The sequence below is a fragment of the Nipponia nippon genome, unplaced genomic scaffold (genome assembly GCF_047370975.1).
Source record: "Nipponia nippon isolate SJK-2023a ecotype South Korea unplaced genomic scaffold, ASM4737097v1 scaffold_5, whole genome shotgun sequence".
NCBI lineage: Eukaryota > Metazoa > Chordata > Aves > Pelecaniformes > Threskiornithidae > Nipponia > Nipponia nippon.
The window spans coordinates 17,142,677-17,170,584 of NW_028262369.1; the positions used below are offsets into that span (position 1 = coordinate 17,142,677).

Below are 27,908 nucleotides of genomic sequence, written 5' to 3' on the forward strand. Positions count from 1 at the left end.
ACATACCTAGGTTCTTTATGTTCAGCTAACAACAACAACTCTTCTTGGTGAAGAAGAGTCCTTTCTTCTCTGCTGCTTATAGTCGTAGCTTGATTGTTTTGTTGTCAGAGGTCCCTGGTAATTGTTTACTCCATTCTAATAAGACTTAGTTTGCCCTAAAGAAAAGAAGCCTTGCAAACATTGCTGTTTCCAAGCCACTGCAGTTGCCAGAAGTTCCGTGTTTGGACTCACCAACATACACCGCAAACCCAGGCAGTATTTCAAAGTGAGACTTTATTTTTTGAACTAACACAAAAGTAGCAAGGCAGTTAAAAACACAGAAGCTCAACAGATCTGTTTTGTACTATTTGTTATTTCTGATCTTTAAAAATGCATGCTAAACTGAGTGAAGAAAGCGTCCATCCCCCTTGTAAGGGGGGTAGAACTAACTTTTCTTAAGCTGAGGCCTTAGTACACTTCTTAAAGTGCAATCCCTGAAAAAGATCAACACAGAAGCCCGCTTACGGGGATTAGTAATGCATATTCCTTCTTTGCCATCAGAACATACTTAGCAAAATATGACGACAACAGCACTCTACCTCTAATGATACAGTGAAGACGTAGTCTTTTCCCTAGCTGTTATCAAGCCATATAGTGTAATCTCTTATTTCCAGTCTCTTTTCCCAATAAGCTCTGACTGGCCTCTATGGGGTCTGCCAGTTTGCATGAAAGAACATTCACTTTCAGTCCGGTTCTCCAACTGGGTGACAAAGTAACCTGTAAAAATAATGAAGCGTCTTTGTTTTTACTGCTGTATAGCGCTTCGAAATATATTATTTTCAAGTATCACACAGCATGTTTAATTGACAGATTTGGTTATACATCTTTTACATTATTTTATACATGAGTACACACTTTTTATGCTATATACATGTCACTATTGAAGTAAATTACTTTCATTTTTTCCTGGAAATAGAGGCAGAGGGCTGGGGAGATGAGAGAGTAAGAACAGTCTTGCTAAGAAGGGCAAGTTTGAAAAGGGGAGTCAGTTTAGAGTTGTCCTAGAACAGGCAGTTCTATGAAAAAGGAATCCAATCCAGCATACAGCATGCAACTAAAAAAGTACAGAATATTGCAAGTAATAGCAGATCTTTTAACAATAGTTCCAGGTGTGTGAATCTAATATTGTTGTTGCTTTAAGGAGAACTGCAGATTTTAGACATACCTAATCATATTATTTCCAAAAATACAGGTAACTAAGAAATATACTTAGGTAACCCCATATACCATACATTCTATTACATATATTGACCGGGCCTTATTCTTGCAACTTAATAGTGTTAACGTTATTCATTATAAACCTACAACTATAGAAGTCCGTGACTAAATCACATATACATGCTTTTGAAATATCAGCCCCTTAATCGGTATTGGCTAAGAGCAGTTTGTGTCTTTCATAGTTTGCCCAAAAGAGGCCTGCATACCTGATCCTGCAGGTACATCCCTGATGTTGAAATTATGACAAAGACTATTTACTTGGAATATTCAGAATATGTACAAAAACTAATCCTTATTTTAAAAAGTTCAGCAGAACCGACATGGAATTTTTCAGTACGAAATATACTATGGAATGGGAAACAGCCACTGTTTTAAATTAACATTAAATACTAACTTTAAAATAAATCTTGCTTCGTTCCAAAAGAAGTTGCCATTTCAATGCAGTAGTTTTGCCTTCTGTTAGAGTGAGGAACTCATGGACCTGTTAATAACAGGACATCACAGAACATTTCTTCAGCATATAGTTATAACATCTCCACAACAAAATTATGATGAGAAGAGCATCTTATGCTTTTTCTTTTATACATTTCTAAGCTGTATTTTCTCTCTTTTAACATAGTGTTTGGTGTAATATATGTACAAAGAAAGTAAGATTAACCAGAATAAATTGCAGGGTATTGGAGAATCAAAATTAGGGAATTCCAACCATGTTCTCAGAAAAGTGTAAATTAATTAAAATAAAGTGGTATTCTGAATAGGGTATTCACTCTTACGTTTAACACATTTCTTTGTATTAGCAGCTACTGACTTCTAACTTTTGACTTGTTAAAAAGCCAAGTGTGTGTGTGTGTGTATCCATATCCATATGCAATTTTTTAGCCAACGTACTCACACACACACACACACATATACAAACAACATTTACATATATTTGTAATTTTCATCAGGCTTCACAGCTCAGATCAAATAAGAACAACCCAATTCATTTCTACTTACTGTGCAGCCTAATGTTTCCTCAGCTACACAGTCAGACAGGTAACAAGAATAAAGAGTGCCTGTGTGATCTGTCAGATTAATGAGTATGTCAAAGCTTGCAAAAGTTGACTTTGAATCTGAAGAGATGTCACTGCAGAAAGTGCATGTGTTTGACATTTCATTCACCAGAAAACGGCATGTTGAACTGAAACATAAGAAGATAATTAATGCATATATACAATTCCTCCTTGTTTGAAACTGTTTTCTAGACTGAGATGTCCCAAGAGACTTTTCCTCTTTAAAAAAAATCTTCATCTTCTAAACTCTTAAGTCTGTCTGAGACAAAATGGCCTCTTTCTTCTTCACTCCTCTAGGACCAGAGAGAGCAAGTCCTTCATAAAGCCACCTCCTCTTCCTCGGTACTTCTGGAAGTCTACACAACAGAAATTCACATGGCGTCCTCCAGAGGAGTTTTATTTCTTGTCCGGAAACTGGACTAAAATATTGTTCCATATAACTTGGGTCAGGGAAAGAAGGATATGCGCTTTTTAATACAAACTTAAAGCAGGCAGTTGCTTACCATCTGTTGCGAATAACTTTAGATGCATTATCATCAATGTCCAGTGTAGAAATGTAGCCATAAAGAATGCCATAGACTGGTTCAAGTTTCCCGTCACTCTGTAAAGCTTTTTCTTTCAGCTGTTCCACAGTATAAACATCAGCTATAGTCTCCACTAGAAGTTTAAAAGACATGTTAAGTGTGTCTGAGAAAGAAACAACACAGAAGAGCAATATCTTAAGGTAATAAAAATGAGAGGATTTGATCTAAAGCATCAGAAAAGCCCCACACACCTTCCTTTTGAAGCAGGCTTATCATTTGGGGACAAAAAATAAAACAAAAGGGAAGTCAAACCAGGAAAACATCTAATATTTAATCTTTGTATCCCCCAAAATGAGTTTTTGACAAAAAACTTTCCGTTTTTCGTACTTATTCAAGACAGAAAGAACATGCCAGAGAGGCTGCAAGTGGGCATAGTCACCAACCCTGAAGATAGAGAACTGATATTGCAAGGGATAGTCCCAGTAACAACAGTCCAAACTTTATTCAGCTAGGCTATACCTTAGTTTTGTTTCTATGAACACACAGAGCAAGAACTTGAAATTTGAACTGCACTGTGAAGCTACACTATATAGTTAAATAAAATCAGTGTTTGGATTCATGCTTACAGTTAATGGATTCTTTTGACTGCTCCTCCATTTTATCATGCAAAGCTCCTGGTTGTGTACTCTCTTTTATGAAGCTGAAGAGAACATTTGCTTCTGCTGTTTCTTGAAAACGTATTTTTAAAAGTTATTAGTATATGTAGCATGTAAAAATAACAGCCTAATTATATTTTACAACTTTTTATTCTGGTAGCACCAACACATTGTCTCTTGGAATTAGCCAAGAGATGTTTTTCTCTTTTTTACTTTAACTGTTAGTCCTACATGGAATATAAGAAGGCTGCTTAGATAAAATAAAAAAAATAATAAAAAAAAAAGATAAAAGCGTGAAAGCCAAAAGCATGGTCACTATGTAACAGACAAGAAGCAGGGAGCTTTCTCAGGCAAGCAGGCAGAAGAAATCAGACCTCTAATAGAATCATTCATGCATTCTAGTCTATAATGATTACTAATACCAAAGCCATACTTCAACAGCTCTTACCTGGATTAGTTGTAATGATGGTTTTTGATATCACAGTTGCAGTCATACAGTTCCTAAATTTGTCAAAATTTATTCTCACATCTGATGCAAATATTACTGTGCACAAAAAAAACCCAAACCTGTTACTGTAGAATAAGTATCACATTAAGAACTACAGTAAAAACATAAAAACAAGACTATTATACCTGTTTCTCGTGGGATCCAACTCTGTGCAAGCTGGATAGATTCATTATCCCAACTAAATTAAAAAAAGTTAATGTATCAAAACATTTCTGGAACAGCACTCAAACTGTTTAGTACTAAACTACTAAACAATACAGTTATAATTAAATTGGCCAAAGGGGACACAACTCCTTTGTTACATGCACATGCAAATGAAACGCCATGTATATCCACAGGCATCTGGTCTGCAGCCAGCCAGGATGCTTTATGTACGGTCTAATACAGTCCCTATTTTATCCCATGCCAAACAGGGTAAAATAAAGGGCTATTAGATTGTTCAAAATGATTCAATGCAGAATACATCTGGAAAAATACTGTATGCATTTCAGAGCTTTGACAAAAGTAATTTCTAACTAAAGCAAATCACAGTTAAAATAACTGCTTATCAGCTGAGCCTTTTCTGTGGGAACAAGCTGATTGCTCACATCACTAGGCTAGGTGTTCAGCCAGCTTTCCAGCACTGGAATCCTTGTAACTGTGGATGATGAGACTAGAGTGAGGTCAGTGGTATCCCTCAAAAATGATAATTTGATGGTTAGGTTCCTTCATAAAATCTCATTCAGTTCCTCATAAGTTTGGATGGCAAGAATACTGCCAAAGCACAGTTTTGTTGTGGTGGGCTTTTTTCTTAATCCTTGGAAAAAGATTTAAGGTATTTACTTTTCATCTAGCATTGCTCAGCCACCTCTTCACTGATAGCCTCTGAAATATCTTCACTACGATGCTGTTTGTCCTGGTTTCAGCTGGGATAGAGTAAGTTTTCTTCTTAGTAGCTGGTATAGTGTTGTGTTTTGGATTTAGTATGACACAGTTATTTAGTATTATACAGTATATTTAGTATTTAGTTATTTAGATAACACACTGATGTTTTAGTTGTTGCTAAGTAGTGCCTACACTAGTCAAGGACTTTTCAGCTTCCCCTGCTCTGCCAGGTGCACAAGAAGCTGGGAGGGGGCACAGCCAGGACAGCTGACCCAGACTGGCCAAAGGGATATTCCATACCGTATGATGTCATGCTCTGTATGTAAAGCTGGGGGAAGGGGAGGGAAGGGGGGGACATTTGGAGTGATGGCATTTGTCTTCCCAAGTAACCATTGCGTGTGGTGGAGCCCTGCTTTCCTGGAGATGGCTGAACACCTGCCTGCCGATGGGAAGGAGTGAATGAATTCCTTGGTTTGCTTTGCTTGTGCACGTGGCTTTTGCTTTACCTATTGGACTATCTTTGTCTCGGCCCACGAGTTTTCTCACTATTACTCTTCCGATTCTCTCCCCCATTCCACCATGGGGAAGCGAGCGAGCGGCTGTGTGGTGCTTAGTTGCCAACTGGGGTTAAACCACAACACTGTTGCTCAAGGATTTCCTGAATCTTTGCGTCTGCCTACGGCTCCATGAAAGCGCAAAAGGCACTGTTTAGGGTAACCACAATAACACCACCTAGTCTCTGCTTCTGAGGACTCCTGAAGTATACAGCTCTGTATCCCTACGTACCAGCACTGAAACAAGAGTATCGGAGCTGCTGCTGCAAATTAACATTGGCGGCAGCTCAAGGGCTAGAAAACTTCACACCATAGATGCTTATTAGTGTTTGCGTGTATACATTAACTGTGTTAAACATTACACTGAATGATAATACAGTTTCTAGCTCAGACACAGAGTGCAATGCTATCTTGCTACTCCTATCTAGGGAACAAAGGTCATTTCAACCAACAGACAGCAAACCCAGTGCAAACAAATACCCACATACCCTTGCACATAGATAAGCCACGAGTTTATTTAACAAACTATGGGCAAAATGCAAAAGTTCCTGTGTAAACAAATCACTATTTACATGTGTAAATGGTATGGATGTAATCATGTTTGTAAACGGGATACTGTTTGAAAATATGGCCAAAGTAGTATCAAAATGTTACTGCACTATTTTAAACATTTAAAAACTATTCAACCTATTTCCATTCCACTTGTTAATTCCGCTTGGCTTTAAAAATTAAGGATGCTCCTCTTTTTTCCCCCTAGTTTGTGAAAAAAACATACTGCCTTTGTAGCTCTTTTAAAATGCCATTTCCTGAATGAGTTAAAATTTCCACATTAAAAAATGTAACTATTTGGAAATAAGCTTCATTTTGCCATTCATCAGCTAGCAGTCTGTCAGCAAGTCATAAAACTAGACAATATATATAAGGTCACTCTAATGAGTCTCTTCTTTAAGCCTCTGTTCAGTGCACACTGCTGCCTCATCACAGTTGCCACCCAAATAACAATACATTTAAATTAAAAGACAGTCTTATAACAGTATGTATTACAGTTAATTTCTTTACCTACTCTTGCATTAATTTGTGTATTTTAGTGAATTAAAAAACATTTTACCATACTATTGGAAAAGACATCTCTGTTTCATCATACAGCTTTACTTCACATCTCTGACCTTTTCTTTTGTCTGAAGTCATAAAATACTTTGGCTCCCCAACCTTTAAGAAGAAAGAGAAGCAGTCACTTTTCCTCTACTAAGTGTTCAGGAGAATAAAAGTGATAACCTGGAAAACAGAAGAGTTAAAAAAGGGGGAAAAAAGCCTGTAGACCACCAAAAAAAAAATGTACACCACTAAAAGTTTAACAACAGTAATTTTACTTCAAGATAAAGGGACACATTTTATTTTCTAAAAATCTGCGGTTTACAAATTTCAACTTATCTACTGCTTTCACATGCGTGATTGCAAAAAGACAACTGATGTAGGACATGTCCATTTCCTTAATTTCCCCCCTCCTGTTGTTGATAAAAATCTCATCAAGTAGCTTGTATGGCTATTGTAACTCAGCTGATGTGACTGCCAACCTAAACAAACAAACAAACCCAGTGATTCCTGTCCACTATGAGTCCCAAAAATCCATATTCACACTTAAATCAACTAAGTTACCCGTGGTACAGTAGAAAAACACTACTCTGTTGTGGCTCCTTAACTTACTGACATTACAGCTGCAAGCACATTAAGGATTCTTCCATCGAGGCTTTGTCCGTTTGCGATGATATCACCCAGTGAGTAATAGTCCTGAGGGTCCTTGACAGGCAGATGCAACAGAGAAAGCAGTTTGGTGTCCATTTCATAACATGAAGATGTTTTGACCACTGAATGATTTTCACTGAGCAATAATTTGTAGCAACTAGATGGTATGCACAAAACAAATCACATCAATCAACATTTCACTCACCAATATGTTAACAGTGTAAAATGTTAATTCAATTCACGTGAGAAAATAAGCGCTGATTTATTCCTTTATTGTTTTCCCTAAAGGTATGGAAAAGTTGGAATTAATTTGTTCTGAAATTATTTTTTTATTATTATATACTTTTCTCTTACAGAAGACTTATTATTGTGTACTTTATATTTATTTAGAATTGAAAAGCCAGCATGAATTACTAGCAATGTACAATACATATTTGTGAGTCTTTCAGCCCTTATCAGTCACTAAAAATAAAATAAATTCTGAAATGTCTGCAATCCAGGTAATTCAGAGGTTTTGGCATTGTGACATAATAAGACATTACTATAGTCAGACTGGATTTGGTAAGGTGCTTTCAAAAGTAATATCTATAATGCACTGTTAGCCAGTGGAGATAAGATATATTCAATATATTCTGGATAAATATATTTTACAAATGCTTATGAAATCTATAGATTGAGAGAGGAGCTCTTTTCCTCAGTGAAGTTTCTACCTGACATTTCTTCTTTTACTTCTTTCTGCTTAGCCAGAAAGTGAGGGTAACAACTACAGCTATACATTTGCTACAAAGCTTAGAGATGATCAGTAAGCAAGAGCATAAAACTTCTAATTTGCCAATTTAATGTGCATATATGCAATATTCTTATGACTGATACATGATTAAAAATCTTAGAATATGACCAATTAGGAAAGAAACCCTAATTAAAGAACAGGTGTATTAGTCTATCTAACATCTACATCTTAGTTATCTAAGATAAGTTAAAACATATCTAAATTACGACTTGCAGTGTTAGTTAGTTTCATACACCGGTTCAAATTGTTCAGATTTTAGAGAATACACTGAAAGTCAACATATATACGTTGCATGAGACAAAAGGAATGGCAATGCCTTGCCAAATAAGTAACAAATAGCATCACAGTGTATTAAAATACCTTCTAGATAAGTATGTCATGCGAATGGATTTTGATAAGGATATGCTGTCTATAAAACAGTTATGTCTCATAAAACACTTTGGCAGAATCAAATCAATTTCAAATAATTTTAGTAGACTTTACTCAAAGAATGGACTTTACTCAAAGAATGAAATTTACTCTGTTTAGTTACAAAGAGCGTTATTACTTCATGACAAAACTCCAAAGACCATATACTGAGCAATACATTCTCTTCTGAGATTATTTGACCACACATGGTTGAACACAGGGAGGAAGGTACAGCTACATAAAAAGACTAACCCCAAATACTTCTATCAATTGCATGCTGCTGCAATTGACTGGCAACTAAAGCAAGTATTAACTTGGATCTTTCTGAAAAGAACTACCAGTCTATGCTTTAAATTTACCTGGGAGTTACAGGGTTGAATTTTTCTTCCCTTTCTGCTTCCTTTGACTGAACTAAAGGATTTTCAATCGTAACTAAAATAAAACATTGATAAGTAATGTTAGAAAACTGAATATAGATACATATAAAGAGAAGTCGCTTTTAAAAATGGTTGCTTTCAAGGTTGATATGGAAAGGAAAAGATACATGCAGTAACTACTGCTAAATGTTTTCATACTGAAAACTGTATCTGTCCAGACAGCTCACGTTAAAGCCAAAGTCCCACAGGAGTCCTCAAGACATTTAATGGAACAAAATAACACTGAGTTCTTGTGTGTGTACTCTTCATAGTCCTAAGTCTTATCCAGACACTGATCTAGCAGCCATGGGCAGCAAAGTCTTTCTGTTAACTTAACAAGATAAAAACACAGCCTATAAATAAATACAAGATTTTTGTTGTGTTTTTATGAACAATCATAGTCATACCTGTAACTAAATGAAGACAAAGAAAAACCCCAAACTACTTTACAGAGTTCATTTTTCTTAATTTATAAGAACTGAATATAAGTAAGAATCTAGATCAATTAACTATAGATAAGTTCTGGTGGCTGCATTCAGTGGATTTGTATCTAGGCTTTTTGTTGACATATTCACTGGCTTTAAATTTAAACCCTTGAAATCTTATTCCTTTCCTCTTTATACTTAACATAACTGAACAATTTGTTTCCAATTAGACTGTTTTCTGAGTCCTCAGAGAAAAATATAGCAAAACCACAAACACATAACACTGATTTACTGGAAAAAAAACACATTCAAACACAAACATGTTAAGAATAAACTCCGACTTACCACAGTCGCCAACTCTAAAGCTTTCTGAAAGTGATCTGATATACTCTTCTCTGCCCCAAGAACTTACATTTATAAAATAAGTTGGTGAATCACGAATAGTAAAACTGAAGGTGTACCTTTCAGACCCAATGTCTGCAAAAATAAACAGCACTATTACAATTCATTAGCACAGCTTGATTTCAATCTGCAATATATGTATAAAAACTATTACTTCGAGGCTTCCCTGGATTTTGTCATGAATTTACTGCCCGCAATGTCGTGAGTACCACTAGAGGTCAGCAGACTATTCAGTAAACACACTTGTGTTCCTGAATGGGGTTGGCTACAACTCATGCCCTGGTTGTGCCCGTACCATCCCACCCACGTACACATATGACTTAACTTTAGGCAGCACCATATAAACTTTCAGATCTAATGCAAGAGAAATAAAAGAACCGTACGATGCTACTACATTCAAGGCATGGACAAACACACAAACAGGGCTAACACCTGAAGCAACGCTATGAACAAGCGTACATACTATCCCAAATTTTGTAGTAGGTAGGCTGTCTTTAGATGGCTGTGCCCATGTACGAGAGCACCGCCATGACACACAAGGCTGCAGATCACAGGCAGTATCACTGTCCAGATAGTACCAAGGGGTTTGACGGAGTAAAGCAAAGTGTTTCCAGCTATATGGAAAGTTCATGGTCAAGAGGGTATCAGTCTCTGAAACACTGCACTCCTTTTCTCTTACAGCTAATTAACAAAGCTTTCCATGAATCATACAGCATTAAGCAATGCGTTATTTTTAAATTAGCAATGAAAACCGTATAGTGATCCACATAGAGTAAGCATAATCTGAGCGTAGTTCCACGGAGGCATAAATACGCACACCACATTTTCAGACTATGTAGAATTGTTTCTGGTGAGGATGATGACTTCCTTCTAAAAATCCACCACCGGAGCAGCTCAGCATGATGCCAATGCCAACAGAATAGCTGAGCGCTTCGCACAGGGCTGGAATGGCTCTCTAGGACTGGAGACGCTTCCTAACAGTGCCTGGATCCGCCCTAAGCTGTAGATGCGTTACTTCAATTTCCAGCTAATGCTGTACTAACAACGTATTATTCCCATTTTTTCTTTAGGAGTATACAATAAGATGAAGCTGGTGCTACTCAGACCAGAAATTACTTGTTTCACTCCTCAAGACATCTTAACATTTCTGTTTTAAGAGAGCATGAATATGAAGGGACCAGATCAATTCCAGCAGTATGTATATAATAGTGGGTTCATAGCAGTACCATCTTCTTCAGACTCCGAAACACTTCCCTGATGGAGTTTTTCCAAACAAATTCTAATTGATAAGGTTTAGCCAAACTAATGCTGCTCTTTCATTTTGGTTCTCAAACACACACAATTTTTTTTTTTGCGCATTTTTATTCTATACATTTTACACTAAGAAGTCTGCTTATCATTTAAATATTGATTTCAGTCATATATGCCAAATTATACCGTATAAGAAAATGAAGTAAAAACAGTTAAAAGGGACTGTACTTTTTCTGTCTGGAAAGCCTCTGACATCTGTTTTCCCAATAACCACACCGATTACATTCTAAAAAATAAAAAGATTATAGAATACAAGTATTAAACACAGATGTATATGGCGAATTAGATTTCATGGACTTGTACTCTACTGATGATAATAAACATATTTCTGACTGGTAATCATTTTAATCTATTTATTCCACACTACCATATGAAGTAAAGACTAAAACATAAACATATAATTTTACTTTAAGAAAAAGAGTGACTAATAAAAATATTAAAATAAATACATCTGTTTCTGTTTGTAAAGACAATGGGAGGACAAAAGTTCACCCAAAACATTCACAATTTTGGCTGTTCTACAGTAATCTCTCCTCAGGTAAGCAGCAATATTGTTGCTACACGCTCTCTGCACAGGTCTCAGATCTCCTTAAATGCACCATGAAAAGTCTGGACAGGATTTATTTTACAGTTAAGCATCCAGGGTTTCCCCTGCTGTCAGCACCAAGGTACACACGTGTACATCCACAGGGAGGGCCATTTATCCTATCCTCATCTAAGCAACATAAATTTCTACAGATGCCTCTGTCTTGCTGTCTGTCTCTCAACCAACTACGAAGGGAGCTTAGGCAATGAACTTTTTTGATTATTCAAAACAAAATCAATCTTACTCTGCTTTGCTAAACCTGTATTTATTATGCAAAAGCACCCCAGTCTCAATTGTCAAACAAAACTACTAGGAGCAAACACACACAGGAAGAGAGAGAGAGAGAGAATATATATATATATTAATATATAGCTGCGTGGTGTTTCTTTTTTTTTTTAAAAAAAAAAAAAAAAAAAGGTCCTCCTCAGTGTGAGAGAGGAGTATTGCAGTGCTAGTTTGGAATTTAAGAGATAAACAATGAAAGTTGGTATGGTAACAAGGACTGGAAGGAGAGACTGACATTGCAATAGGGTCCTTGCAAAGGGTCCTTCAAAACACAGAGTGTGCCACATCTCTTCCACTCACATGTGCACTTACTTGCAGCACTGCCTGACTTTCTTGTTCGAGCAGGGGAACCCTAGCAGTCAGCCAGCAAGGGGCAGAGTAACAATTTAATAATCCACACAGGCTGAATTTTGCACAAAGTAATGCAACCTGACTGACTTCACTGTGACAATATTGACATGTGCTCAAAAATTAGATCTCATGTTCCCAGTTTACTTTGAATCACTAGATGGAGCAAGGTAACTGTCTTATCCTACAGTGATGGAAATGAACTCATTAAGAGGAAGTATATGTACAACAGTGTAATATCCTAGTTCTTCCAGTCTTTCTAACTGAATACTTTCTATCTGTCCACAACATGTAGTGATTTAGATTAGGATTTTATTTTTCTATTTTTGGTTTTGTTTCTTAAAAAACAAAACAAAACAAAAAAAAAACATTTCAATTAAATCAGAGTGCAACATACCCTGTGTCTCACCACCAGTCAAAAGAACTGACATTTAGGATTACTCCTCACATGAATTAAGCTCATGTAAATCTGCAGTTTCCAAAAGAGATCTCCCCTGTCCCTGCTGCAAATATATTCACCTCTCTCCTATTAGCGCTAAGCCTGCACAGCAAGCTGGCAGAAGGAAGTGATCTGGCTGGAAACTATTGGGGGTGGGGGGAGAAAGAGGGTAGAAAAACTTCCAGAGATCATTTCCTTGATCAGCTTATTGTGCAACTACACAAGCACTAGTTTCACCAAAAGAGGAGGAGCGGACCACGCCTGCAATGAGGAAGCGGGCCATACTGCCTTTTTTGGCAGAGCATTGCTTAAGGTCGCTCAACCAAGTCATGAGACTACAGCATTAACACATTGCAAGTTTCTTAGTCTTTGATCTATTTCACTTTTAAAAAATAAACTGCAAAGCAAAAAAATATGACTTTGAATTATGTGTGCTCAACTGTTTTAAAGTCCTAAACACATACTGAGTGTTCTACCATGAGATACTAGTGAATTACTTTTTTATAAAAATACTTTCTTTACTATATGTTGCTAACTGCAATACTTAAGATTAGTTTTATTTGTAAAATAAAAGCTTTTAACTGAGTTAGTGGATCACTGTATTTGGGAGTAACTGCATGACAGATTAAATTAACTTTGCTGGAGACCAGGAGTTTATAAAAAGTTGGAAAGAATATACAATACCGCTATGAGGGCACATAAAACTCCCTCTTCTAGTTCACCCCTTTTCTGTGATATATCTTTCATTTGTTTAAAATAAATGAGAAAAAGGGGCTAAATTGTGCCCCTCCCAAATAAAAAGCTGTGGGAACAGGAAAACTCCCTGTTTTCACTCTCTTCACAAGCACCAGGATTTCCACAGGGCGTACAGCTCTGTAGACATGCATCTACTTTAAGCTGCGTGGAGAGATGCGGCTGTAACACCGCACCACAGCTCGCAGTGCATCCATGTGGAAATGCTGCCTCTCTGTTTTGTTCTCCAGTCTCCAACTCCCAGCAGCACTCAACACTTAGAAGAAACGTTATCGCTGGTGGGCTACAGAGTGAAGGGTGAGAAATACTGCAACAGAGAATGATACAGTCTTCTCCCTCCCATATTAAACCATAATCTTGGAGAGCAAAGAATGAAAAACTGTGTCCCCCCCAAGACTTCCTATTTTTTATTCAACCATCTAAAACCGAAAAGAGAAAAATACTGACTTTTACAGCACACTCCCCTCTTCAGCTCTTACTCCAGTGATGATGGTCCTCACTCATATCAGGACAACAAAAAAAAATTCATACTCAAACATCTGTATGAATCTACCAACTACAAAGCTTTGCTGTTTGTTAATTTTACTTTTTGGTTCATCCTACTCTCCTGTACTCCCACAAGCAAAATTCTTAGCTCCTCATAAACTGACAACTGCAAAACCTGCTTTTTGTTCTAAAGAAACAGAAACAATCCTATCTGACATGTAATTGTGAGATTTTTATCCGGTTAAAACACCATACCATTCAACAAGAGTTTTGTTTGAATAATTCAGGACTATGTTATTTAGCTCAGAGGGATTGAGCACACAAGTAAAGACTGCAGGATTGGGCCTTACGTTCACAGCTTGTAGTGAAAGACTATTGTAGATTACAGATGTATTGTGACTACATAATGCTGACTCTGTACATGTCTTTACTAATTCAGCATCCATTTAAAACATTACAAAGAAGCCTCTGATACTTTCAGACCTTGAATTGTCCAGTCAATATCTATAGTTGTGGTATCCACATACTATGGACAACAGCAGCATCAATTTTCATTTTGCTGGTTTATACACAAAGAAGGTAGGGTACTTTATATCTAACAATTATACTAATGCTATTAGTATCTAAATACATGACAATTACATAATTTTGCAGTAATATGATACAGCCATATACAATTTCATTTGAGAACAAAAGTACTATGTCTATGAGACTTACAGGACGAGCAAGATTTGGATGAAGATCTGAAAGTGCAACAAAGTCCCGTGTTGAACTAGAATAAGCCATTCTTTATCTGTAACTTGAGAAAACTAATTTAGATTTTTTAAAAAATCTAAACAAATCACTTAAAACTATTCATAGTGAGAATAACAAGTTATTTTTTTAACACAAATGTTTTGACCTAAATAGCATCTGTCTTCAATAAAAACCATTTCAAGCCATCTGAAGTAGACAATTCTTTATTGTTTGTATTTGGCGATGTAAGTTATGAATTTTACTATAACTACTCTACCTATGCTTCTCAAATAAACGTCTGCAATTTTTATTTATTTATTTATTCAGCACTAAATGACTCCATTAGCACCAGCCTCTGAAAAATATTTACCTTCCTTCTCCTGTCTGGGAAGTCCAACTGAATTTAATGAGGCAGTTCATATATAAAAGGCCATTTACATGGGAGGAAAGAAAAGTGTTGCATTGCAAACCACCTTAATTGAGGTTTTGGACTTAATATTAAACTACTCTAAAATGAGTTCATTCCTTCCTCAAAGTAGAAAAGTTTTGAATTTATTAAAATAAAATTTTTTAAAAAACAGTTATTTTCAGGCTGCCAACATAGCATTACTGTCCATTCCTGTGAGCTACTGTGCACTCGAGTCCTCTCTGTTGGTGCCAAAGTCGGGCCATGGGTGCTTTGTTAGCCGGTCTGAATGCCTCTTATTATTCCATGGGTACCCTCAGAGACATTATTGATATTTAGCAAATAGTTGTCAGATTCTATTTTTTTGTAAAAGGAACCATCGGTTGTCCAAATCGTAATAACCTTTAATATGAGAGAACTGCTGACATTTTTCAGAGGATGCCTGTTCAAACTTTATAACAAAAGTTCTGAATGGCTTTCGCAGTCTTTATACCTGGCACCCTGCGTGAGAATCGTTAACCATTTCCTTGGGCATTAGTGTAATGATCTGTTGAACGCACTAGAAAAGAAATAGACAGTCTGCCCTTTAAAAAAAGTAAGCAGTTATCTGAGAACAAAGTGATTTCTCTAAAAGAGCATTTCAAACTAAACTCTCACAGAAAGATACCCCAAATTTACCTTTCAAAAACTACTGAACAATGGTGCCTTCAAACCTATTCCCATCCCATTATATGGAAGAATTCACGTTCACTTATGTAGGAAAGTCACCTCAACTATCCCTCCAAGGCATGTTAATATTCTTGCCTCAAAATAAGTTAAATATTGCTAAATAACATACCTCACACCACAGCTGAATCAGGTTAAAGAAAACAGCACTGGGAACACATGTATCAAAGGAAGATTAGAGAGGGAATTTAGGATTTAAAATGCTAAAGGCCCCGAGAGGGGAAGCTGCAGCATGGGATTGCACCCCTCACGTACCCCCTCAGAGGCAGGGGCTGAGCTCCCGAGGACAGCTGAGGGACCTTCTCTCACCACCACCCAGGATCAGACCTTCTTCTGAGAGAAAGAACAAGATGGAAATCACAATGAATAAAAGTATGAAGCCTTTGGCACCACCACCCCATCCCAAACTGGTGTTTGGCACCAGACAAGCTTGCACCCCCAAAGCCAGGCTGGGCTCTACACTGCAAAGAAATTTTTCTTGCATGGGCCCATCACCATCCTCATTTCTTTCCCTGCCCAAGCCCAAGCAACACATGGCGGCCCTCCCACACAGGCAGGGACAGCGTCAGCTTGGAGGCTGGGCAGGCAGGAGCCCTTACCACAGCCCCACCTGCCACCAAGGGGTCTCAGGGGAGACACAGACCAGCCGGGATGGGAAGGGAGCGCCCTGAAAGGAAGGCATGAGGTGTGCAGGACAGGGAGACAAAATGGCGGCAAGCGCCATGGGCGGGAAAAGGACTTAGTGCCCTCTCGCTGCATGCAACCTTCCTTCAAGGGCCAGCGCAGGCGTGAGGGGGAGCGGTGTGAGGGTGGCCAGGGCTCCACCCAGCGGGCACTGGCCACGGCCCTGGGGTTCAGAGGATGGCTGCCAAAAAAAAAAACCCACACCAGAAATTCAGAGTCCTGGGGCTTTCACACACCTGAGGAGGAAGGGCGCTCAGCCCAGAGGGATCAGCTCAGAGCATGGCACCATCAGCTTCATCAGTGAGCTCTGCATCGGGTCCAGAGCTGAGGGTTCAGAGCTTAGATTTCATTTTTTGTGAATCCTCCAATCTGTGGGGCTTTACCTGCATCTCCCACCATTACTGCCCCGTCGCTCCCTCTGGGGCAGCAGCTTCATCCCGACATATACGAGGTTTCCCAGGTAGGATGTTAATTTGAACCACCTGATTGCATCTTTTGCTTGCTGTTTAACAAAATTTCTGTATTTCCTTGCAGTACTACTTCACAGCAGGCGCTGGAAGATTTTTTCCTGAACAAATGCACTCAGCAGGATCGCTAGCGGGTCTCAAGTCCCTGGACTTAACGAAGCCGACAAAACACCAGCCGAGAAGTCTAAAGTCAGGCTTATTTTGCTACAATTATAAATGCACAACACACCAGCAAGACAAAGCAAATTTCAGAAAGCTTTGGAGGAACCGTTCCCTAGTTCTTTTTTTTTTTTTTTTGTGGTAGGTCTAAGGAAAAAAATATTGCAGCCTGTATTTTATAAATGAATTAAAATTTATATTCTAAGATATTATTTGTATTGATTTGCACAGAGCGCTCCTGGGTTTTCAGGCCCTGCAGAAGACTGGAGTGAGCCATTTTGTCCATTTATATTGCATATAAAATTATTTTTTATAAAATCGATACTTTTCACTTCTGTATCATAAAAAATTTTACTCCTGATGAGTAATTTTATGACCTCAAGGTCATGGCTATTGAAGTTTTTAGTGTAGCCTGACAAATTCTCTGTGTTGACTCTGTATTACAGGATCTTTCATTTCTTCAATTAAACAGCTGAAAATGGATACCACCTGTGCTCTCATATTTATTGTGTCACTAAAGTCCACGATAATTACACTGTGCTGATGACAAACGGCATGCCAGAGAACTGACAGCCTGGGTGGGTTTTTTTTTTTTTTTAGGTCACCTTTCATACAGTATGATCCATGGATCTAACTTTGTACCATAGGTTTGAGGTCTCCAGTAAACAGAATGAGGTGATTTTTTTGTTAGTTCTGTTGTTTTAATTATCTCAAGCTAATGAACAAGCAGAAGATAATGAACATGGTGATGGGATCCTAATTGAATGGGAAGGAGAACTTGTACACTAGCTGGAAAATGCTGGCAAAGGTACAGGTCTCATTCTTACCACCATGACTGCAAAGTAAACCAGGAAAAACAAACAAACAAACAAAACTGAAGTGAGATCTGCAGGGTCTCCACTGCTGCAGAGGGTGACAAAAGCAGGATCACAGCCCATGGGCTTGCAGGTGTTGAGCTTGTCTAGTATCTCAGCAAGATTTTGGTGGGACATAAGCACTTGCTTCAATGGAGCCTTGCTGAACTGAGCAGTGATCCTGTGCTGCTGCCCAGCACGGTCACCACTTTTGCTAGGTTTTGTCCAGGCTGAGCTGCTTTTCTCCCACAGGCACAAAGGGCAGGTGAAACCAGACGCTGCCAGCGTCTCCGGCCCCAGGCCGCAGGCATTATTTCGTTTCAAAGCCACAAGAACAAGGATGCTGTTGTGCACTGCTCCTCTGCATCCCCATAGCCTCAGCAGACGTCTAACGATCAGGTGGTTTTGCTTTGTGGTTTAGTCCCGCTCCCACTTTCAATCTGCCTACATTTTGAAAAAAAGCTGCTTTTTACTTTCCCGTGATAGCTCCTGCTAGGAAGATGTTATCAGGACCAGCATGAAGGGATGCACCGATCTGGCCACAGGCACAAAGGCAGTGGGTGTGAGACCAGAGTTATTTCCCTGGAAGATGTGATTAGATGCTGAATTTCTAAGTTGCAGATACTGAGACAAGAATTCATTTGATTGATGTACCTGTCTCACAGTGATGCTGTGACTTCTGCCATTCATTAGGCACGTAGCACAATGGGGGACAGCCAGCAGTTTGGACTCCTGTAAACAAATAACATCTTTATTGGTGCTTATAATAAAGAAATGTCTAACTTGAATGTCTCCTGCTAACTTACAATGTCAGCTGAGTCTCCAAGTTAGGAATTTTTAATACAAACACTGAAGAGAGCCTGCAAAAACAAAAGTTGCTCAACTTGTACTCAGCTTTACTCAAGCTTTCCTCCTCAACTGACCTCAAAGTAGTCTCTAAAACAAATCAGCATCGTTGCCTCCCTTTGACAGCTGGAAAAACAGAGGCAAGAGAAGGACCAGAAGCAGTTTCCTGAGGGCCATGCACCACACGAGGACCTGCTCCCCTCTCCAGTACTAGCACCAGCCCCTGCAGGAGGGCAACAATATTAATTCAGTATTTTTCTGATCTAGTGCTTGATCCCTGAAAGGTCTGAGTGATTTTAACTCTCCAGCACTTCAGCGGCACTTAGCACTCTGCCGGATTCAATCTGTGATTAGCAGAGACTTCCCATACATGGCTGCAAATTGCACGGTCCCTGCTAATTAGGCCTTCATGAATGGATTTATTTAAATTACACTCATTGGCATGGTCAAGGAGTGCAAATGCCATTTAGTAATTCACTTAGCAATTTGTTACGTGACGATTGGTATCGTTTGGATGCAGACGAAGCTAGTCCCCACCCAGCACTAGCAGGGACATTTCAGAAATCATCTTCAAAACGATCTTCAAAGCTAGAGCAATATAAAAATATTTGCTCTCTGAGTTTTACCCTGCCCACAGCATTTACTGAGTGGGCTCATTGAATATTTATACATTCTTAGGACAAAAAGAATCCGTAAAATGAAAAGGGCAGACCTGTAATTTTATGTAATTGGCCTGACTGAATGCATTAAAAGCAGCAAATTATTAAAGGTATTCACTGTTCAGCGGCTTTGGCTGATACCTGAACTGTCTGCGAATCGGGAGTGCTGATGGAGTAATGATGGACATCTTTAGCAGAAGTAATGCAGGTGCTGATGCAGCCAACAGGTGCTCAGTGTGTCGAGGGATATTTAATCTAAATTTCTCCTTGTCACCGCAGCGAGTCATTGTTCATCTCTTGCTTTGACCCATGTCCCCCCTCCTGGTCCCCAGCACTGGAGTCATCCTGGTGCTATTTCAGTGGGATTTCCTCGCTCTGAGCAGCATCAGGACCTCCTGCAGCACAGGAAAATCCAGCAACCCAGAGTTTTATTTTAAAATTAAAATGAACATGAACTATGGCTGGTTCCCGACTAATCTGTGCTAATTCTGGCTTCTTTGGTCCAGGGAAGACGCCAAGGCCCAAGTCTGCTGCATCCGCGTGGCAGCAGCATGAGTGGTGCTTGCATGCCTGCAGGCAGCTCAGATGCCAAACGTGTGCGTGAGCAAACGGGACCACGTGTCAAGGGCTCAGGTGGGGATGCCAGCAGCTCTCTTCTGCACAAGGAAAGCCCTATTGCTGGCAAAGAAGAAAAAAAGCCGCCTTTCAGGTGTAAAGCTATGTGGGACATGTAAGTTCTGCTCTTTCCAGCTGTCCAGGAAGGACAGTGTTTTGAAACAACAGCTGCTCTCAAGACAACAAAGTTTCCCTGTTCTCTCTGATGAATTCACATGAAACTGCTTAAAACCAGACCCAGCCTTCCCCACCAGCAGGGAGTGAGTGGCATCTGCAGGGCCCGAATGCAGAAAGCAAGTCATTTCTGCAGCAGTCTGTGCTGAGGGAAGGCAGCGTCCTCGCTCTCCAAGGCAGGACCTGAATGCCCGTTCATCAGCAAGTTCGGTTCATAACTATTTCAACACTAATTAATCTCTTCTGCAACATTCGCACAAGGGTGGAGCAGCAACGTCACACAATGCAAGCAAGCCAGCACAACCCTGAGAGGAAAGCAAGCTGTCGGCACCAGCCCGTACACTGAAATCAGTTCACGTCAGGTGGCCGTCACAGAATTTTAGCAAAAAATAAACACCACAATTGAAATCTAAGACCTTCTGGATAGTCGCTAAGTAGTTGGTATATTTTCAGCAAATAATTAGCAAACAAACATGTCCCAGAACTAATCCTTCTGTGTCTTTTTTATAGCAAAAAGTCAGAATCACATGTCCATACAGGAATTCACTGCTTGAAAACACTGAGACAAGTCTTTTTTCTTCAATTCTCTTTTTCCGCACAGTGATACTCTACCTTGCTTTTTTGAAGATCAGGCTTTGATTGCCCAGGATTTTAAAGCCCTCAGCCTGCTGTTTAGCTTGCCTGAAACTACAGAGGTGGAAAGTGCTTCTTTTAGGAGCCTCCAAGAGGCATGAAAGCATTCGGGCAATAGAGGATAACTTCTCTCGCACATATTTCCAAAATAATTTAAGTGAGGTCAGTGAAATTACTTGGATTTTCATCACTTTCCCCAAGACCAGAATTTCTTCCTCCCTCCATGCGCAAAAAAACGATGAATATTTTCCAACAAAACATCATGAATTAAAAAATACAACAATTAAAAATAGTGCTTTGGGAGAAGATATTTAGCATTGGTTGGCTGCCATTCAAACATTTTCAGCTGTTCATATCAATGAAACCAAAACCAAATGAATTATATCTGGATTTCAGTTTGAGACACATGATACTGAACAATACCAATTAGGACACATGGGATGAGCATCTTCCAGCGACAGAAGAGGGGGAAAACCCTTCCAATCTTCAGTTTCTCCAGTTTCCAACCAAGCTTAAAACTCGATCCCTGCATGAGCAGTTCATAAAGAAGGAAACTTGGGACATAATTCTCAAAGACAGATGGGGATGGCTGTAAGAGAAAACTAGGATCTTAGAGTAAATAAAACTTTTTTCCTCACCACAGAATTCAGTGAACAGAGCACTAGTGAAATCCAAACGACCCGTCCAAGCTAAACTTTCCAGCAAAAATATACCTTTGATCTCCTGGCTGAGCGCTTGGCCCTGGCGCGGTGGTGGCAAGCCTCCCATTGCATCCGAGAGCCAGGACCTCATCCAGCCCCTTCCTAGGTAATCATGTGTCAACATTTCCACAGTGGGCCTGACTGCCTGTCAGCCAGCTCGTTGGAAGATTCCTGCAGACTGACACTGACATTTTAAGTCTTTATCCATTAGAAAAACAAAACTTCCCCTCAAAGCCTCTTCAGAGTGCAAAGGTACGAGATCTGATCAAAACAGGACTTTATCAAGAAATTTTCCCTTAAGAAAATGAACGCTAGAGGTCAATCTAACAACTTGTCCCGGAAATATATATCCCTGGAATAAAATATTGCAGACTTCTTCTGTATACTGTACACCTCTCTAACTACATCCAGATTCACAGGCTTGGCAAGGCGCTTCGTATCTAACAAGAGTTTTTTCTATTCTTTTGAATTTGTTCTTGTCTTGCTATACATTAGTATTTCCTTTTCTGGAGCTCACCCGTTATGATCGCTGTCCCGATTCACGTGGCTCGCTAATGTACTTAACTACCCATTTATGAAACAAAAGGGGAAATTGGCACTTGCGTCTGTAAGTACTGGAGGCCAAATGTGTCCCTGATGTAACTGTGCTGCAGCCGGTTGAGTTGGATTAAAGATGAGTGCAGAAACAGAGGAGCAGCCATCGCCATGCAGATGAAAGCCCATCTAACTCGGGATCTTGTGTCTCATGGATAAATCCATGGTTTCAAAGAGGCAGCAGGGAGCCTGTGGAGAACCGGGTTGGGATGCAAGAGATGGGTTTGTGACTTCCAGCCTTCAAGTCTTATTCCCTTCCAAAGCTCTCCCATCTAATAGCAATGGGAATAACTTCATTATCTGCGCCTCACGCTTTCTTTGTCTCATCCTCTGCGCTCAGATTCTGGAGGACCTTGTGGCTACAAAGTCCCACAGACTATTTACGCATAACACAGACAAAAATGGGTTTGGTTGGGTTTTTTTCTTTATCATTCTTACATGCCCAGCCTTCCAATTTCAGTGAATTTCTTCCTCCCTCTTCCCTGCTCTTAACAATAGAAATAAGATGCAGCCCTGCCAGCCTGCTTCAGCCTCACTATTGCAACCTTCTTCAGCAAATCCTCAGCTCCCCTTTTACAAGGCTCCCGTCTCAGCCAAACTCAATGGAGACGTGGAAGGAGCACAGGCTTCGCCGACACGGAGGCTGCCTACACTGGGAAAGCCAAGGGAGATTCAAGGCACAAAAGTCAAGTCAGATGAAAGCACAGCTCCAGCAAAGAGTGTGTTTAAGCACAAAATTTCTCCCGGGGAGTCACCGGGACCACTCATATGCTTCGCACTGAGCACATATGTGAGTGCTTTGCTGAACCCAGGCCAAAATGCAGTTGTTCTTTATGAATGCGGGCCAGATCCTGTAGCACTGAGTAACGCCGATGAGTAACATTTATTCACACAAGTGGTCTCTGCGGAGAAGGGCTGCCAAGTCCTGGCCCTGTATGATTTTTTTCTTTAGCAAGCAGCCAGAGCAGAGCTCCATATGGCAATGCTGACTCCTCACTCAGCAGCTTGCCGGCTGCCAGCTCCTCAGTGGAAATGGCCCAGCGAGGCAGAAATCTTCCAGCTCAACCTTCGTGTTACAATTACCTTTAAAAAAATGCCAGATAAATTCCTTAAAATTCTTCCAGGGAGTTTCTTCCTGTTGTGGCTGCCTGCATGACCACAGTGGTCCAGCGATGCTCTCCTGGGATAACACCCAAGCCCTTCCCGGGTGAAGGCATCTCCCAGGGCATGTCCAAAGGGTGTCCGTCCTTAGTGCCCAGCTCCTTGGAGGCCTGGCACATCCCAAGGCTGCCACAGGGGTGATGGGCTAGCAGGAAAAGCCTCTTACGCTCCTCCTCAGGCAATCTGGCCCTGATGTGGAGCTTAAGCTGGTGCAGGGACACATCTCTCTGATGGCTCTTCCCAGTTAAAGCATGCACAGGAGATATTTAGGAGGGGTACAACAGTGGCTGGGGCCACAGTACAGAGATGGACACCTTGTGCCACCATGCAGCTGTCTTGCATTAACACCCTTGCTCCAAGACAGTCAAAATTGGGCAGAGCTGAATAGGCCTCCCTCCTCATCACTCTCCCTTGCAGCTTGCCCCCAGAAGCTGGGGGCTCTCAGTGCCTCACCTTGGTAGTTTTTCTTCTGTTAAAATGCACAAGGGAAGATGCAATCCCCTTCAGCCATGGGTGCTGCCCTTCCCCAGTGCTGCCATTCACCCCCAACTGCCTGAGAGTTCCTGCAGCCAAAGGCTGGGTGCATCCAGAGGCTCTTCCCGAGGGCTTACAGCAGTGACCACAGTAAGAAACCCCTTGCCCCAGCAGAGGCATGGTGCAGGGCCCTCACCAGCCCCAATGCCAGCTGCACCAGTCACAAGGACCATCCAGGCACTGCAGGGACCCTGCCCAAGCCCCCCAGCACCACAGGGACCCCACAGCAGAGAGCAGCAACTGCCCATCCAGGGTCCCACATGCATCCCATGCTGTGTCCATCCTTCACCATCCCCGCTTCTGAGGGGCCACACATGCAGTTCCTAGCACAGATCCATAACAGGGGCTGACATTTTGCAAAGGTCTCCAAAGCTGCTGAGTGGAGTGCTTAGGTGATGTAGCTGCCAGTAAGGACTGGCAGCAGTCGATGGGGAGTGCAGCCATCTCACATCCCTCACCACCAGCAGCTGCTCCCCACTGCCCTCCTCATAGGGTCTGGGCACACAGCAAAGCTGGGGTGACACCAGAGCAGCAAAAGCCACAGCAGTACCTAATGTACTGTGGGCTTAACCCAGCCAGGATCAGGCCTGCTGAGCACCTGGGCAGGACCAGGGCCAAACTAAGGCTAGCTTTGAGCCCAAGTTACACTCATGGAACCTTTCAGCATCCCCGCAGCCTCAGCCCTGCCGTGGCGTGTGCGGTTACTGCCAAATCAATATGCACGTCTTCCTGGTAAATAATTGTGTCAGTGGGATGTTAATGGTGTGCAGTGCTCGTGGTGTTAAGGCTTTTTTTTTTTTTTTTGTCAATGAAGCAAAGTCATTTGTTTTCCTCCCCCTTCGCCCCCAAGCCTTTCCAAACGCACAAAATGGGATCCAGACCCACCTCCTACAAGGAAATGAGAACCAGCCCCGGAGGATCACCCAGCAAGAAGCCTCTGTTCAGAGATCTGACGCCTCTTCAAAGACGGGGGAGCAAATGTGCTCCTACCTCCGCTGATTTATGAAGAACGTCTGCGTCACCAATGCGGGGGAAATGCTTAAACATTACCAGAGGGAAGGGGAATCGAGGGCTTGCTGCCTGCGCTTAGGGGGTTGCACTAAACAACCCCTCTACTTATTATAGTTTGTTTTCATATAATTAGATCTATATTGCATTTTGAAGGAAAACAAACAACCTAGCGACTGCAGCACATGCTGCTGGATTATATGCTCACTATCAAAATAAACACCGGTGTGCCACTGCCGGGACCAGCTGATGGCAGGCGGGATGTGCCAAAGGCAGCTCTTGAATTGCACGTGGCAGCAGCCGGCCCGGGACTGTGTCCCCATGTGTGAGGGGACATGGGGAAAGCAGGTGGTTTGCCTGTGCTGGTGGGAAACAGCCAATATTGCCTCGGCTGGAGGCAGGAGCAAAGCCAGAGCCATGGGCGGCCAACCTAGCACCCCAGGAAAGGCAGGAGAAAAGCTCGATTACATGAGGGACACAGCCCAGGAGCATTGTCTGAAGCCATTGTTTCCTTCATTGCCCCCGTGCTGAAAAATTCTGGGTGTAAATTGTTCTAAGTTATATCTGTTTGGTTTTAATTTCTGCTGATGCCCCAGTGTTATTTATGCTCTTGAAATACAGCAGTAGGCACGTGTATAGCGTTGCACTCATGAAATACAGCCCACTGCCTATAGTATTTATTGATCAGTGCAGTAAATAATTCCAACAAGCACAACTCATCCAAGCAAGCAGAGGACACAGCTGAGGGCTGCCCATCTGCCAGGGCCCGACACGCATCCCTTCCGGGGCTGGCAGGATTGCACCAGCAGCACAGGTCTGACAGAGCTGCTCCCGAAATGCTTTTTTTCATCCAAAATGAAGCCAAGAGAGCCAGTGCAGCTCCCAGGCGGGTCCCGGTGGCAGCTGTGCCCTGGGCTGGCACAGGGCTCCCAGCCAGGATGGCCAGTGCTGTGGGGACGTCCCTGGGGACACAGGATGCAGCCCTGTGCCCACCATGGGATGCTCCCCATTAATGCCAGAAGGGCAGTGACAGACAAAAAACAACTGCTCGACTGCATCCGAGCTGGAGCGGAGGCACCCAGGGTACAAGTAGGCACACTGGGAGCTGGATCCCCACAGCACCCTCAGCACCAGGTGCTCCAGGACAGCCAGGAGACCGCTGCTAGAAATAAAAGCTCTCTGCAAGGACCTTTTTTTGGTTTGATTTGACCGCGCTTGGGGAGAAGAGGAAGGCAGTACATAACAGCCCTGTGTATAATCAGTTGCTTGATTAGCATAGTTAATGTCTGTGGAATTTATTCAACATCTGAATTCTTGCACTTTTTCCAGGGGAAAGGCAACAGGGGACTCTGCATAATGCTGTCCATGCAGAACTGTGTCTCTCAGCTGTCCCAAGTATTTCCCTGGAAGCCCTCCCTGTCCTGCAGCAAGAAGAGAGACCCGGGAAAGCCAAGCACAAGGCTGGATAGATTTAGTGTTGTTACACTGGGACTCATTTATCTTAGCTCAAAGGTGAACCAGCACTGTCCTCAAGGACAGGAGCTTAACAAGCAAAGTGGGAAGATCTGAACCAGATCTTGACCTGGTGTCAATCATGCAGCTGTGCTGAACCAAACAAGGTTGATTTATGCCAGCAAGAAGCCAATCTCTTAGGCTTGAATTCATGCCTAGCTCCTACTACCACCAGCATTGCTGGAGCCGCCTGTCCACACTGGGCAGAGCTCATCTCCCTAATGCCAGCTCTCCCAGCAGCTCAGGGACTGCCAGCAGCCCAATGCGGAGCCATGATGTGACACCAACACTCAGGCTCTGTGGGACACTCACACCAAGACGTTGTACCACTGACCTCGGCATCCCGCCTCATCGGCAGCCTTAAAAGTCTCAGGGTAAAATAAAAGACCCTCAGAAGGGGAGGTGCTGCACCAGACACTCCTCTGGGTTTCGCACGATGCCCGTCACCGCAGGATGCTGTGCATCTTAAACACAGCCTGGTTTTAGGAGGGACCCTCAGCACCACATGGCACATATGGGACTCTCCCAATGGACACTCACAGGTAGTTACTCTTGGCTTTGCTGCAAAAATATCACTTCCTGAAGGAGATAATCTTGCATCAAACTCATGTCTCAGCCATGAAGCCAGTCTCAAAGAAGGTCCCTGATCAGAGACTGGAGCAGGTTACAGGGGAGCAGTGGAGCTGTGCAAACCTGCGAATCAGGAGTGGATTTTATGTACAGGCCCCCTCGTGCTGCCTGCCTGCCTGGGTGACATTGCACACACAGCAGCTGCAGCACCTTTGATGGCACCTGCAGCGTCCCCACATCCTCTGCTAACACAGGGCCCTGCACCTTGCAGCATCCCGTCCGCTCTGCTGCGTGACAGGAGCAATGGGGCTGTTGCAGCTATATCTCCAGCAATGCTGTGAGCTCTGGCCATGCTGGTCCTGGTTCATCTCAGGGCATGGTTTCTGAGCAGGACAGTACACAGCACAAAAGCATGCTTTCATCAGCTCTGCTAGTTTTTACCCTGGGGCGAGTGTGATACACTGACAGCCTCTCACCAGGGGACGGCTTCTTCCAATTCAGCTGGCCACTGACCCAAAGGGGGTGAGCACAGTCCGAGACACCCTGAAGACCAAAGTGGGATCCCCGACTCCATGCAGCATAAGGCATCAGACAGCTCTGCCTTTAGCCAAGCCCTCCGCTTTGCACCGCTGCCTGCGCACAGCTGGGCCTTTTGCCTTCCCAGGCTCCCTCCAAATATCCTTTCTTGCCCCATAGGCACAGATGGAGAAGACACCTGCTGGCCCCATTTCCCAAGCTGCCCTTGAGCTCAGCACCTGCCCCTTTCCACCACCAAGGAACCTTTCACAGCCCCAAGGAGCTGCAACATCTTCCACCTCCTGCAAAATACCCCAGCTCGCTTCCAGGGCTGAAGGCACAAGTCCCCACTGCTGGAGATGCCCCCATGCACCCAGCATTGGTGTGGTGGGGGGACCAGCACCCACTGTGCTCCCCAGCACCCCAAACCCCACAGATACTGAGCGGAGCCACTTCACCTTGGCCTGCTCCCTGGGTAGGAGCTGGTTGCCAAACTCAGACTTGGATCTAGCGACAGACTTTTGTGCTTTGGCTCACAGATCCCAAA

General features: G+C 42.0%; 1 protein-coding gene across 1 annotated transcript; it reads right to left on the reverse strand.

The window, feature by feature from the left end:
• Positions 1-146: 146 nt before the first annotated feature.
• Positions 147-14,593, reverse strand: MEIOB (meiosis specific with OB-fold). Its single transcript, XM_009467959.2, has 13 exons — positions 14,525-14,593; positions 11,079-11,136; positions 9,543-9,674; positions 8,716-8,788; positions 7,120-7,315; positions 6,524-6,624; positions 4,123-4,175; positions 3,938-4,033; positions 3,460-3,561; positions 2,813-2,966; positions 2,254-2,437; positions 1,652-1,738; positions 147-756 (listed from the first exon to the last, which is right to left on the reverse strand). The coding sequence occupies exons 1-13, from the start codon at positions 14,591-14,593 to the stop codon at positions 622-624; spliced, it is 1,440 nt and encodes a 479-aa protein (XP_009466234.1). The 3' UTR covers positions 147-621.
• Positions 14,594-27,908: the final 13,315 nt, after the last annotated feature.